The sequence below is a fragment of the Artemia sp. Qi Xiang Cuo genome, chromosome 11, assembly GCF_049724085.1.
Source record: "Artemia sp. Qi Xiang Cuo chromosome 11, ASM4972408v1, whole genome shotgun sequence".
NCBI classification, from domain to species: Eukaryota; Metazoa; Arthropoda; class Branchiopoda; order Anostraca; family Artemiidae; genus Artemia; species Artemia sp. Qi Xiang Cuo.
Window position 1 is genome coordinate 72214874 of NC_142804.1, and position 15311 is coordinate 72230184.

Here is a 15311-nt window from a genome sequence, read left to right on the forward strand (position 1 = left end):
TCTTGAAGCCGAATTGGTTATCCGGGGTATAACACTTATCAGATATCTCGTCAATAATTAGTAACTCAAAAACTTTCCATAAAACCGGTGACACCGTAATTGGTCTAAAAGAAGAGCATTGGTCTTTGGGCTTTCCGCTTTTTAATACCGGGGTTATTACTCCAGTACTGAACAAATCAGGAACTATACCACAACATAATATCATCTGAAAGAGTAAGGTCAGGTGCTCAATCAGGAGAGGGGACCCACATCTTAAATGCTGTGCACAGAGACCATCAGCACCACGAGAAGTTTTCTTTTGTAACTTAGAAATGCACTCAGTAGCCACAGATCGAGTAACAATAAAACTGATTTCATCAGTTGATTGGCCTAAGAAACCATCAAGCTCCCTTTCGTATTGGTTTGACAATGATGGATCAGGCTCGGAAAGTTCACTTTTAAAGTAACCAGACCACTGGTCAGTGGTAATTTTAAAAGCATTTTAGACTTTTGAAGTATCTTTTTTGAGCACTTTCCACGCGGAATTAGTCTCACTTGTGGTTTTGATTAAGGGTTCAGCTACTGATTTAGCACAGCGTTATCTAAGCGCTTTTATCAAACGTCACTTTGTTTTCAGACGAATTCATTTATCAAACCTTGCCGTGGCGTTCCACACTCCTTCCAGACATGAAACCAGAATTTCGATTGAGCACAAGAATCAACAAGGTCAGGGCTACCTGACCAACCATGCTTCTTAGTTCCAAGACGTACTCTTCGTATGGGTAAACTAGCACGCTCGGCAGAGCTTAGAGCGTGAACGATCTCTGCACAGTAATTATTCAGCAATATTTGCTTCTCTGCAAAGGTTAATAGTTTTTTTTGGGAAAGTAGATGAAACGGCACTTTGATCTTTTTCAAAATAGAATCACTAATAGCCCAGAACATAAACGTATCTGCACGAGCCCAGTCAGTGGTTTCATGCCATTTACTATCATGGTCTGGACTTGGACCACTCGGTGCAATAAGTTGAACAGGGAATATATTACTGATAGGCATATGGTCCGAGACTTGGAAAGTGTAGATAAGTGAGGATCCTGAGTCCGGTTTTACATTCGGGGAATACATGAAGAAGTACAAAGAAGAGGTAGTGCCAGAGTTATGGATATATTTGAAACATTGTGTTTTCTCAACCGCCAAGAGCTGGAGGCACATACTATTCAGAATATTAGCACAACTGCCGCTGTCGTTAAAAAGGTAACAGTTCATTTCACCAGCAAGGATTACTGCTAGGTTTTGCAGTTCACAATCAGACACGAGGGAACTGACTTGGCGGCATGCTTGATCAAATTGTCTGTCTGATGTAGCATTACGGTAATTGGTGGTTAAATACACTGAGACCCCCACATAATTCTGAATTTTGACTGCCGTAAAATAGTCACTGTCTCGAAAGTATTTGGGCATGAGGACATCTCTAGCAAGAATAGCAGTACCTCCACTCGGCCGACCAGCCCCTGAGTGTCTAGTGGCCTGACTTATTGCGACAGCAGAAGCAGTCTTGCTCAACAAACATAGACTGTCGGCAGTGAGAAGATGCTCTTGTAGACAGAGAACGTCATTCTTGTCACATAGAGTTTGGATTATGGGTAATTTCACTGAGACGCCTCCATTAATATTCCATGATGTAACGCGTAGGTCAGTGCTCATTTTAGGGGATTCATAAGTTTCTCTGCGACAGGACATTTGTAGCTGTAACAGGGATGGTCAGCTTGGTTGCACAGCGCACACTTCATTTTATTTTGACAGGGGGTTCCCAGCTTGTTCGAATGTCCTGTCTGTGCACAACACGAACAGCGAGTGAGAGCTTTACAGTGCTGGGCAATATGTCCGTAAGCTTGGCAGTTGTGGCAGCGAGGAGGGAGAAACTTATTAATGCGGATTCGCTCGTACTCGATTATCACCGACGAGGAAATGGCTGCTAATAAGTCTTTTTGGCGAAAGAACCGAAGCTTGTAGGACCTAGTTTTGCCGATACGGGAGACTTCGGTACAGTTAGTTATCAAGTTCTGCAACTGACTGTCAGTAACACTGTCAGGAACGAAACGGGCAATTCCATAATACACTGGAACTTTTAGCTGTAAGCTTGGCTATTGGTCCTTAGATTTAATAGCATCAGCTACAACAGTAGCTTCATTTTTATCACTTACGACGAGGCGCCAAGTATCTTTTCCCAGTCTAAGCTCAGTTATCGCTGACTTAAAGTCACCACACAAGGTATCAATTAAAATGTTGCTGTCCTTGGGGTCATTTAGTGTTTTAGGTAGATTCTTTAATGTAAGGGCAAAAGAGGGTTTGAATAAATTTTTTGGGGCTTGAGACAAAGAAGGTAGCGAGTTGTGCTTTGACAGGACATAATTATTGAATTTGACATAGAGTTCGTTAACTTTATGAGTAAGTGTAGCACTCGATTCCCCTACAATAACTGGTACTTCGTCAGACTCGTACAGCACGAAACGGGGTAGGAGTATCTGCTTTTCATCACACTTTTCAAAATTTTTTAGCATGTCCAGACAGTTATCTGCAGCTTTCTGTCGGTCACTTGGGCGATTCGTGCAGTTTGCAAAATTCTACAATATTTTCTTTGCTTCCATTAACGAATCAGTGCTGAAAAAGTCCGTACCAGTTTTCGCAATATCGGCGTGAACATCCCCCACAGCCCGGGAACGGTATAAAAAGTTCAAGACTGGAGACCACACAAGCTGCTGGCTCAGCATTGTATGTAGCAAACAAACATACAGCAGGTATCTCACTTAGTCAGAAACAAGGTTGAATAGCCACACAGAGATCACCGGGAGCAAGGGAAGGTAATGGGATAGCAGTTTTTTTTCTTTTTACAATGGATCAATAAATGAAGGGTTGTGCATTTGCATTAACCCATAAAGCTTTCCGTTCAAATTTTTTGGAAGTAACTCAGTAAATGAAAATTCGCGATAGCCAGCTGGCTGCATTTGTTGCACTGAAAAATGCTATCGGCAAAGCACCACTAAAGCTTTTTCGTGGAGAACGGGGTTAGCATAGACCTTCTGGTTCTTCATTAGTATATTTGGCACGAATTTGAAAGGCGTCTTCATGGCAGTAACTATTAGTTTGCGGTGAAGTATAATCACTTCAACAAATTTTCATCGCCCCGAGTGTTGAATAAGTTATGCTTGTGTCATCGGTTTTCCATTTTAATAAATTAATATGTTTATTACAAAAATTGCTGTGCATGCATTTTTGTATAGTTGATTATATATACACACATACACACACACACATATATATATATATATATATATATATATATATATATATATATATATATATATATATATATATATATATATATATATATATATATATATATATATATATATATATATTTTTTATATATATATATATATATATATATATATATATATATATATATATATATATATATATATATATATATATATATATATATATATATATATATATATATATATATTGTTTATAACCCATTAATAAAAAAAATGTAAATAGCGGAGTAAACCATAGAAAAAGGAAGAAAAGCACTAACTATGAAGAATATATACTTTCAAGACATTGGAATTGAGGAGGTTTATTTTTTCTAATATCCGAAAGCTATACCTCATAATTAGGTGAGTTGAATATTAGGTGAGCATAGAAGGACCATTATGGTCCGTTGGAATTCTTAGAGCAGAATATGTACAAAATTAAATTCTTGGGATACACTAGTGTGTATTCAGAGTATGTGTTTATTGGCTGATTATTGCATGAAGTATGTATTGACTTTCTTTTAAAACCAATTCTCTTGATCGCTTAATCTAATTCGCGTTCCAATATGGGTCAAAATATAATTAGCAGTTTCTGTTTTATCCAAAATGCTTTATATTTCCGTTTCTAGAGTGTAGATACAGTGGGAATTTTGAGCTTTTAATGCAAAGGTGCTTTTCATACCTTGAGGGCTGGATGAATGCCTTTCTTGTGCAAGGAACTGTTCGCTAATAACCATTGAAAAACTCAAAACATATTTTCTCTTTTTGTCACTAATTTGTAAAATTCGTAACGTGTAACATACAGGGGTGCTACTTAGAGCGGACAGGGGGGTGATTGCCCCATAGATTTTAAAAAATACCTTTTTCCTGGTACTTTCGTCAAAAATGCCGTTTTTGGGTATTTTTACTGGTAAACTGAAAAAAAACTACATAAACACCTCCTCCTAGATTTGCCCCTCCTCCCCCCACAAAATTGTGAGTTGACACCGCTAGCGACATGCTGTATTTTGTTCGAATATAAAATGGAGGGAAAAAATACGAAGAAAAACTTATCAATTTAGGTAACCGAAACGAGGGTATTTTCAGCTAGTGGAAAATTCAGCCAGGGTATGTATAGCCAGTGCGATCTTAGAACGTATTTACGCCGCCTTTTGAACCATAATTTTTGGGGTTCAGTTTTGCCTGATTTAAATTTGCTTAATGGATATTTGCTGAGCTTTAATTTTTTCAGTTTGCTAAATATAGCTGGTTTTATTCTGTTTTGGGTTATTTGTGACATATTAAATTTTTATTAAGTTTTAAATAGGTTAAATTTTTGCCAGGCTGAATTTTGGTTGGCTGAATTTTCTGTGTATCTGGAAATATGCCTGGTTTTTCTAGCATTTCTAACAGTAGTGCATATTCAGCTAAAAAGTTGAATCAATCCGCAAAATTTATCTCAACTACTAAAAAGATGTTTACTGACATTTGGTACTACCCTAGGGCGGAGGGGGGGGGCTCCAATCAGTGGCCATAGAAACTCTAGAGACAACCTAAGGTGTTTCATCTAGAACATATTGCTCAGTTCGAGACCTAAAAATGTCACTTGTTTGTGCGACTTGAGGTCATTCTAGTTTGCTAAGATATGTTTATGCAATTTGGATGCCGAAAAGAATCGAACTACTTTGCTTGTAATCATGAGCTAACTGGTTTTATTTTTGATGTAGCATTTTTTTTTGTTACTGTAAGCTAGATGAAATCTCATTAGCTACTGTACTTTAGTACCATTAAAATCTAAATAAAGTTTTGTTGCTGTTGAAAATGCCAAAAGGATAGTAGGCTAGAACATCAAAGGTGCAGCAACTCATTCCCATCCACAGCAACCCATTTTGGGAGAGACTTTGATTTTGAAGGAGGGGGTTGATTTCTCAGACCCTCCAACCTAAAGAATGGCAAAATATAATAAAATATGAATGTGATAGGATCGAAAAAAGCGGGATAAAGAAAATAAAAGGAAGCTAAAAATAATTAGAGCCAAAATAAAATATCAAGTTAAAAAACCCTATTGTTTTTTCTATTGTTTTCCGTCTCTTCTTGTTCTTGTCCCGTTTTTTTTATTTCTTTATGCTTCTGTTTCTAGGTTTAGTCAGCACTGCAGACACCTTTTTTGATTGAGGGAAATATCTGCGTTGTTTTTCTCTTTTCTTGTGCTTTTCATTCATCTTCGACCCGTGCCCCCGAGGACGTTAGAAGTCTGAACTAATTCCTCTGGGCTACCCTACAGAGGAAGACGAACTAATATTATGGGGATAAAGGTAAAAATGGGGAACTAGACTTTGTAGTCCTTACCGACGGTGCTGATATTCGTTTCTTGACCCTTCAGCGAGGAAGTGCAATGAGGGTTGGGCGCCAGCCATCCTGTGCTTTCGTACGTCCTTCTTGTTTACTTTCCCCAGATTCCTTCAGGTACCCATTTAGAGCTTAATCGACTCCGGCTGAGCTTACAGAGTCACGCCAGTGACCCCCGTTCCAACCAAATAACCAACGATACCAGAACTCGAACCCCGGTCCTCAAGGACTGAAGGGGGAGGTGCATATAATGTTGATTGTTTCCATTAAATTGCATCAAGTTTGATATTTGAGGCTGAAATTGTTTTCGTTAGGCTCCATTCCCAGAGGGAACATGAACTACTTTAAATATTTAGTTGTGCGTGCCTAGCTTAAAATATAGCAGCCAATAGATGTTTCAAGGCTTCTTGTAAGCGCTAACTGTGTTTGATTTCAGTCAAACGATCTGTCGCCCTAAAACTTACTATTACTTCTAGGAAATGTAAGAACGTCTCTATTAGCTGGTTCTTCGTTCAATGTTACATGGCATCTGGCCTATCCACATCAGGTACGTCTTTATTTTTATCCATTTCGACGGCATTCTTACGAATCATCTTTCTCTCTCTCTCTCTTTCTTTCTTTCTTTTTCTCTCTTTCTCTCTTTCTCTCTCTCTCTCTTCTCTCCCTCTCCCTCTCTCTCCCTCTCTCTCTCTCTCTCTCTCCTTCTCTCTTCTCTCTTCTCTCTTCTCTCTCTCTCACTCTCTCTCTCTCTCTCTCTCTCTCTCTCTCTCTCTCTCTCTCATTTCTCCACAGTTTCCAGTGAATTAACCAGAATTGAAAAGCAGTTCTATCTTTGGCCTAATCACCTGGGGGCACTGGTGTACACTGTATTTGACACCAGCTGAGCAACCGCTCACTGCTTGCCATTAGAAGAGACCCTTTTCCAAATGTATCTCCTTTCGGATAAGAAGTGCTTTAAATAAGGTGAAACGCCATTTCAGGTTTTTAGGGGATGGGCAAGGATCAAGCATTATCTTCGTACAAATAACATTTTCCAGTATTACCCAAAGATTCACATTTTTATCCAAATATTTGATCAAAATTCCTTTGTTTAGAGTTTCGGTTACTGTTAGCACGAGCCGTTCTTTACCTACAGTTCGTGGTAATGAATTGTTTAAAAGTAAAAAAAAAAATATGAAAAGAGAATCATGTATATAAAAGTGGCTTTTAAACCTTTACGGTCGTACGATTTGTCTGCGTTTTTTTCTTCTAGCTTATATCATGCGGTGAATAAAATTTTCTCCCAATATAATAAATTCCCAAAATAATTCCCAAAATAATAAATTCCCAAAAATAAATTCCCAAGATTATTAGCAAAATATGAGTCAAGTGTTGGAAAAAAGTACCATTTGCATGATCTTTGTGTCTGTTTCTTAAACACAATGGTCATGGTTATCTGGTAGCCTCACCCATAGAGAAACAGAGGGAGTACTTGTAAAAAATATTGTGACTTAATTATGTTTCATGCTTTTTACTGGCTTAAAATTTTACACAGAAATTTTTTAAACCAATAACGTGCTAAAGAGGCGAGGCTATTTGTCTCTCTGGAATAAGGAATCGTGTGACTGGCTTAAAACACGCTACAGATATAAACCAATCAAATTACAGCATATGCTGAACCATAGAATTTTGGGATAGCGATTTCTCGTTTTCTCCTTGGCTAAACTGTACATGTTTGGTAAAGCTTATTAAAAAGAAAAGGAAAAATTGCTGAGTTTTGAATTTTGTAAATAGGACGCCCCTTTAGTGCATGGGCCGCAAATCGTAATTTGGAGAAAAAAGTCACATAGCGCCTTTGGAATTTCGTAGCTGCGTGAATAAAGGAAATTTTCTGATAATAAGGAATATGAAAGGCTGCAGTCTCCTTCCAAGACTTGTGTGTAAGTGTGTATGTCTTTCAAATGAAATTTTAATCTTTTTTCTCCTTTTTTTAGGGTGGGTTTCGACTTCAAGTTTTAGATGACCAAGAGAAACATATTTCGTACCTGACACCTGACGATAATTTTATTTCAGATGACGTTACGTAAGTGAAAATATTGATTCTGTTTGAAATTTTAACGCAAGGTAAACTTTTGAAGTGCAACATATTAAATATTCATACGAAGAGGGTTTACACACTAATAACATGGGCGCCCATAAGAAGGAGGCAGGGGGCGCAAGCCCCCCTAGCTGAATGACGCTGCCTTGTCTTTTGTTTTTAGATTTCTCTTATACAACTTTGGATGTGCCGATTAGACCAGGTAAGCCCCCCCCCTTAAATTTAGCTTATGGATGCCCGTGCCTATTAATAGTGACATAATGAATTAAAATCAGGAAAACAATAAGCAAAATGTATTATGCGTAAAAAAGATGGAATATATGTGCTCACAAATGTCGTCAATGAAGTAGCAGGGACAGTGAAAATGAAATCTGGACGTTGGAACTGCTTTAGCGGAAACTGAAATAATCATACACATATCTTAAGAAATTAGATAAGATTGATATTCAATTTTTAAAGGAAAATACCTCCATATGTAGTTATGCTGTGTTCGGTAGTGGCGGGTGGTAAATTAAAAATAAGAAGCGTCGGTGAAAAATCGGTAAAAAATAAGCTGAAATATCTGGCCCCAAATAGCTGAAGAAGGTTTAGCTTTCTTCTAGAGGTGGAGTTGTCCTTAGAATCAATAGATTGTTAAGTTTTATGAACAAAAAGCCATGTCAAATCTAATTAGGCTAATTAGTTTTGTCTACTTAATTTTTTTACAGTCCAATGTGGCAACATTGACGAAAATGTGATTATGTCCTAATAGCTTCATAATTTTCGAAACAACCAAAAGAAAAACCATAGGAAATCGCAGTTTTCAGGTGTGAATAGATCTAAGAGGGGTTTAGAAAATTTTATAATGTCCTTGGTACTTACGGGATATAACACCACCCCCTATATGGATCATCAATTTACTTACACAGCCTTCGTAATCCTTTTTTGGTGAAAGTTGGGAAGATCTGCTTTCCGCTGACTCGGGAAGTAAGAGGATGACATGGATGACATGGTTGCCTAGAATGTTGATGATCTGTTTTTTTTTCTGCTTGACAGCTTCGTATAAGTGTAAATTAAAACTTCACAAAAGTAAACTACACACTTGTCAAAAGGGGGGGGGGTATTCTCTCCCCGAATCTTAGAAACTCGTTTCGAAACATATGATGAAAAAATCGCAATCCTGTTTTAATCTATTTTCACCTCTTTTGGTTTTAACTCGGATAGAGATAGAAATATATACTAGAAAACAAACATTTAATTTCTTAAACCACATTGGCCTGACATCACATAAAGAAAGAAAAACGAGCAAAAATGGGGTTTTTATAGGCAAAATGAAGATACTGAAGATACTGTGAAGATACTCGAAATATTCGCTTCGTTTTTTCAGTATCTTCTTTTGGCCTATAAAAACCCCATTTTTGCTCGTTTTTCTTTCTTTATGAAACAAACATTTCTTATTGATTATCACGATATTAGTTCTAGGTTCATAGATTGCTTTATCTGAGCTTGATTTTGATCTTGCCGGGAACCTAGGAAGATAATTAAGTGTTATCGCGACCCCACCCAAGAAGTGAAGTTAGGCTAGTCGTAATGAAATATACCAAAATATAATGGAAAAATAATACTTCAGGCAGGGAGGTACGAAATCTCACGATTTTTTTTCATTTTCCCATAATTTTCTGATTTTTCTCACAAAATAATAGGTTGGAAGGATTTGGCCCTCCCCCCCCCCGAAACAAATTCCTGCGTACGTGCCTGACTTCAGGAACAAAATTGTGGAAAGCAGGCCGCCCAGAATGCATTATGTTAAATACCTAGCCTAATCACCTCTATTAAATATTTAATAAAAATATACATACATCGTAGTTTTTCTCAATGAGACTAAGCTAGTTATAACCTACTACAGACAAACAAGCCGGTTTTTCACAGATCGTACGTATCAAACTTCTTTAGTGGGGTCGGATTATTCTTAAGTACCCCTAGAAAGCCATTCAATTCAACAAAGTAATTATTCCCACAATTCCAATATCAATAAATTCCCTAATGAAAAAACAGCTATTTAATAAGCCATGTCTAAAATATTTACGTCGTCTACCATCTCACCTGTTGAATAAATTTTCACTTGATGACACATATTCATGAAGAAAAGGTGGTCAACGAACCCGGGGTAGCTAAAGGCCAAGACTCAGGGCAGGTGTTTTTAGAGGTATTATGAATACAAGCCTTTTTTCGGTGAAGATTCAACCGGGTTTTTACCCGTTTTTGAGTCCTGTACTGACCAAATTCTACAAAAAAATAGTGTTTGACATTGAATTTGGCATAAAACACGGTGCAATTAAGTACGACACCTTGATTCTTTTTTTTAATACTTTCGCAATAGGCTTACACAATAGGTCGCTCTGTGTACACCATTAATGAATATAAAAACAAGTCTATTTTTTGCGTTAATTTAAAGAGCAACGTTAGAACTTAAAATGATTACGTATAAGCGAAGATACGTGGGGGACCGACGCCCCTCAGCCACGTGCTATTCAAAGTACAGTTTAACTAGTAATGCATTTTAAAGCAAATTATGAAACATGCACTCTTTAGAAATAGCATAATTTTCAATTCCAATTTGTTTGAATGACAATTGAAAAATAAAACAGAAGTAAATTGGAAATAAAACACATGTTGGAAAATACCAACTTTGGTATTTGACACGTTATTTTTACGTGTTTTTTTTTTTGACACGTTTGAATAAGCTATCAGTAAAGCTGGTCATGCTCAAGTGTAAATATCATACCCTCCATAGCTCCCATATTGAGGTCTGTAGTCATAGCCATACATTCCAGAAGTATATGGCGGCAGCCCCTCTCATCTTCCTCGTGATTTTTAGTTTTTATATAAAGCTCTTTACTTTTAAATTAAAAATATTTTTTTACTGAATTTATATTCGTTTTTTATCTGTTTTTAGTAAATAGAATATAGGTTGCATGGAAATGTGGTTGAGAACGAAACAAACTACCGCGTGGGAATGTTCCATTAGAAACAGATATATTTCCATAAGTATTTACGTTACGGAAAAGATAAGCAAGAAGGGTATGCGAAAGCAAAGGATGGCTGGCCCCCAACCTCCCACCTACACTTCCTGGCTGAAGGGCCAGGAAACGGGGATCAGAGCCGTCGACTCCTTTTTTTTTATCTTATTTGTGTTACGTTGGATAGAATAGCTATCTTGCAGTTTTTGGTCTTGTGATATTTTGTTTCTAATTTCAGCAAAATTAGGTTTTGTGCCACACAGTGGCATAAGAATGTAGTTTGTTGACGTATAATGTTTATCGCATGAATGATGTCTGCAACTTTTTAATTTATAGATAAAATGAAAGTATGGGAACATGTAAGCAACATGTAAAACTTTTAATCAATCAGTGAATACAAAAGTAGCTTGAATATGTAGGCTTAACATTCGGAAACCTTTATGCCTCCATGTCGGTCTAGATGTGAAGCCAAAATATCAGGGCTCTTTGGATTATTTTATTCACTATTTAAGTGAATTAGTTAAGGATTGCTAATAAATTAATTAAGCTTTAATTAGCTGATGGATATCAGCTGGTTTTTCAGATAGAGGTTTTTCAGAGGAGTTGTCTAAGGATAGTTTTAGGTACGCGTTTAAGCAACGGTATATCAAATAATCAAGCTGTGTAAAAAAAAAACAAAAATAACTGGTTCTATTTCACTAAATACAGTAGATGACGTCACACGAGAATATTTAAGGGGGCAAAGAATTCATGAGAAGAAGAAAATATTGAAGCTCTAAACAGATTGGGTGGAGGAAAAGCCTGCGGAATTGTGTCGGCCCAACATGACTTGATCTAGTGATTATTCTATCAGTCATCAGTTATAGAAAATTACCGCTCACCATTTATTATCCTGAACGATTTGACAGGCAAAACCAAAGGTGTGGACTTAGAATTAAATACAGAGGTAGGATGTCGGGTTGCAGACAGAAAATTGTGTGCTCACAGAGTGACCCCTTGTATACAGTATTCTCCTAAGTACACTATCAGGCACGTACGCAGGAATTTGTTTCGGGGGGGGGGGCCAAATCCTTCAAACCCATTATTCTGTGAGAAAAATCAGAAAATTATGGGAAAATGAAAAAAATCGTGAGATTTGGGGGGGGGCGGGACCGGAGGCCCTCCCCCTGCGTACGTCCCTGTGCACTATGTATTGATTGAGTGTCAAACGCATCATACTTTGATTTTTAGATTTTAATCAAAAATTATACCCTAAGCTTTTATACAATCAATACAACATCTGTGGCGTAAAAGTGAAACTGTCTGCAATGTTTGAGCTTTGCAAGCATATGTCAAGTTTGTTTTGGTTTAGTATAAAAAAAGACATAAACTTATTGATAAGATATGACCTAATTTTGTAATGATAGGTTAGTAATACGCCTCTTGACCTGTAAAAGTGGTTTTGACCCGAAAAAAATTTGATAATTTCAAAGAAGCACCAATAAAATCGAGAAAATTCAGGATTTGCGGGGGAGGACCCATAGGCCCCTTTGCATACGTCCCTAGATCCCACAGTGTTTAGAAACTTCATTCATTCAATTGAAATAGTAAATTAAAATGGAATTATTCGCCGTTGATAAGAGCCGTTCCTAGGGTTAGCTGCGCCCGGGGAAAAATTAATTGCAGCACCCCCTCCCGAATCAAATATAATGAAAAAAAGTCGGATCAAAGTGAAAAATTACATAAAAGTGGGTAAGCCCCTAGCGACGCCTTTCCCCAGATGTGGCTCTTGGGGCCGCTGACCCGGTTGCCTCCCCCCCCCTTTGAAGAGCTCGGCTGTTGATTGATACCAAGAGTTTTTTATGTATGAGCAACTTTTGGTACTCTTCTGAAATACACGACACACGAAAGAAAGACCGCATTGAAATCTCAAAGCCGGTATTGATAAACAGGTTTCCGCTGCATAGTGAGATATTGCTCAGTCCGTGACAAAGATTTAAGCTTTAGTTTTTTGGGGTTTAGGGGGACTAAAAGGTAGCTAGGTTCAGTTAGGTTACGTATTTAATATATGCTATGCTTTACAACCCCCCCACCCCCAATGTGCAAATATATAGCCCAAATTTGTTCATAAACTATTATATTTTCATCCTATTTTGTTTTATTTCATTAGCGTTAACCAAACTTCACTTCTCGCATGTGTCCTGTATTTCAGAAGAGTACCCAACTTTTGGACAAATATTGGATAAAATAATGCAAAAGTGCCAATTTGCTGTCCCAAAATTGCCCTTTTGAACCATTGGCTAGAATGCTATAAAATAAAATTTTAGAAACTAAAGGTCGGTCAAAATATACATTCGCACGTGCAAAAAAAAAACTTCTATGAAACGGTCATAAAAGAATGCCGCCGGTTAAGAGTGTTAAAAGAAAAACAACGACAATGTTAGAACACAGTTCTACATTGCATATAAACGGATTTTTCACTAACACATCTGTCTCTGACACAAAATTGAACGTCTTCTATTAGTATAGGAAAAATAAGCTTCGATTTAGCACAAATTAGAAAACAAACTTCCTAGGGACGTTTCAACGCAGAAAATAATATAGAGACTGCTAACCATCCCCCAGAAACGCATCTTATTTTTGTAGAACTGTCTATTTTAAGGAGGTTGGTTGCCTCAAACGGACGAAATGTAGTGCAGTGTTCAAAATTGTTTTTACCGCAGTCAGCAACGTCGTCCGACATCCTTGTCCTGTTGGGCTATTCGTGCTGGATGCGCCCTGCGGCTTTTACATGCAATTGTATATGTCAGGTTTCCCCTTGCATTGATTCAGGCTGCAATCACAGTCCCTACCAGCAGCGTTTACTGTCAGTAGAAGTTTTGATAGAGCTTACCTTAGACCTTAGTTCCGCCTATGCCTCCTGAGGCACCCAGGGCATCAATGAGGAGCAGCCAATCTTCCCTCAGATTTGTCGCTGCAGTGATGTCTTCCCATTCTGATAGAAAGGAGGTGTGCAGGTTGGGAAGATCCTTCTGGTCGATCCAGCGCAGTGTATTTCTCTTCCCCAGCTAGATAGAGCTGGTGGTTGATATTTTGTAATTGGCGTAAGTATATTTTTTTACAAGTTAAAGTCCTAGCCTTTCGTTGGTAGGACTGGACTTGCTAGCACTCGTGTATTTGCAATTAGTAGTATAAATTGGTTGCTTTTGATTATGGTAGAAGATCACGAGGGGTTAAAGAGGGGTGGACATCAAAGCTTTCTTTTTAAACTCTTCTACTCGAGTTTTTGTCATGCTTGGGCTCAGTAAAACCGGAGCAACAGCACGCTTTCACCAGCTTTAATTATCTCTTCTTTAGATAATCGTGGAATAGAGAAGATCCTTGTTACTTTCTAAAACTAATTAAACCACTCCATAAGACAGGTGATAAGAGTGAGTGTAGTAATTGTAGAGGCATTAGCCTGGTTTCTGTAGTAAGCAAATTAATTAAGATGATGATACTTTTTATACTTATACATGCTGTAGATAGAGTTTTAAGAGAAGAATAGTGTGGCTTTAAGGATAGAGGATGCGTCGAACAAATTTTCACTCTTAGAGCGAAATCGTATGAGTAAGTGTTTGATTCGGTTGATATAACAGCTTTAGCGAAGGTCCTGTCCTTGTATGGTATACCAGATAAACACATCGAAGTGATTAGTGCTATATACTAGAGTAACATTTCGGCGATTAAGGTGGGCAGTGAGGTTAGTAGCTGGTTTCGTATTAAATCAGGAGTTAGCAGGGTTGCGTTCTATCCCCATTTATATGGATCATTTTGATGGATTTTGTCCTAAGAAGCGTAGGAAGGGCAATGGGAGAACATGGAATCAAATGTGGAAATAAAACTCTCCTAGACGTAGATTATTCTGATGATTTAAGCATCCTAGATGAAAATGTTAGCAAAATGAATGAACTTTTGGTGATTCCCGAATTCAGGGTGCAAGAATAGGTTTGAAAATTATGTTAAGAAGACTAAGTTGCTAAGACTAGGAATAAGTGAAGGTGAAAGGGTGATGTTGGGTTACGAGAAGATGGATCAACTGGGTAGATTCACTTACATGCGTAGTATTTTTAGTAAAGACGGTGGGTGCAGTGAAGATGTTAAAAGTTGAATACACAAGGCCCAGGAAGTTTGGAAGAATAAGAAGATAAGTCTGCAAATCAAGATTACAATTTCGGAAACTACAGTGATGACAGTGGTCAAGTATGGCTATGAAGTGTGGGCACTCCAAGAAACGGAGGAGGATTTGCTAGATATTGTCAGGAGAATTTGTCTACGGATTGTTTTAGGTACCCCAATAAATGACCGGATCTTAAACAGTAAGCTGTACGAAAAATGGGGTTCATCCCCACTTTCTAGGACTGTAATGAGAGAAAGGATGAAATGGCTACGACGTGTTCTACGGATGAACGAAGATAGATTGCAAAAGATCGTCCTCGTCGGCCAACCATCTAGGGCCAAACGAAAAGCAGGTTGTCCCCGAATGAGATGAGAGTATGTCGTAAGGAAAGATTTAAGGGAAACGGGAACTTCTTGGGACGTTGTAAAGAGGGAGGCTTTGAATAGATTGGGATGGAGCGGTGGCGTGTGCAG

The 15311-nt window shown here is 37.8% G+C and overlaps 1 protein-coding gene across 2 annotated transcripts in view; it reads left to right on the forward strand.

The window, feature by feature from the left end:
* nahoda (DOMON-like domain-containing protein nahoda) overlaps positions 1-15311 on the forward strand; it is a 182713-nt gene that overhangs the window by 23060 nt on the left and 144342 nt on the right. For both annotated transcript variants that reach the window (XM_089097006.1, XM_089097007.1), the window contains exons 3-4: positions 6101-6171; positions 7598-7686. In XM_089097006.1, the coding sequence (XP_088953132.1) occupies positions 6101-6171; positions 7598-7686 (160 nt within the window). The remainder of the gene's footprint in view (positions 1-6100; positions 6172-7597; positions 7687-15311) is intronic.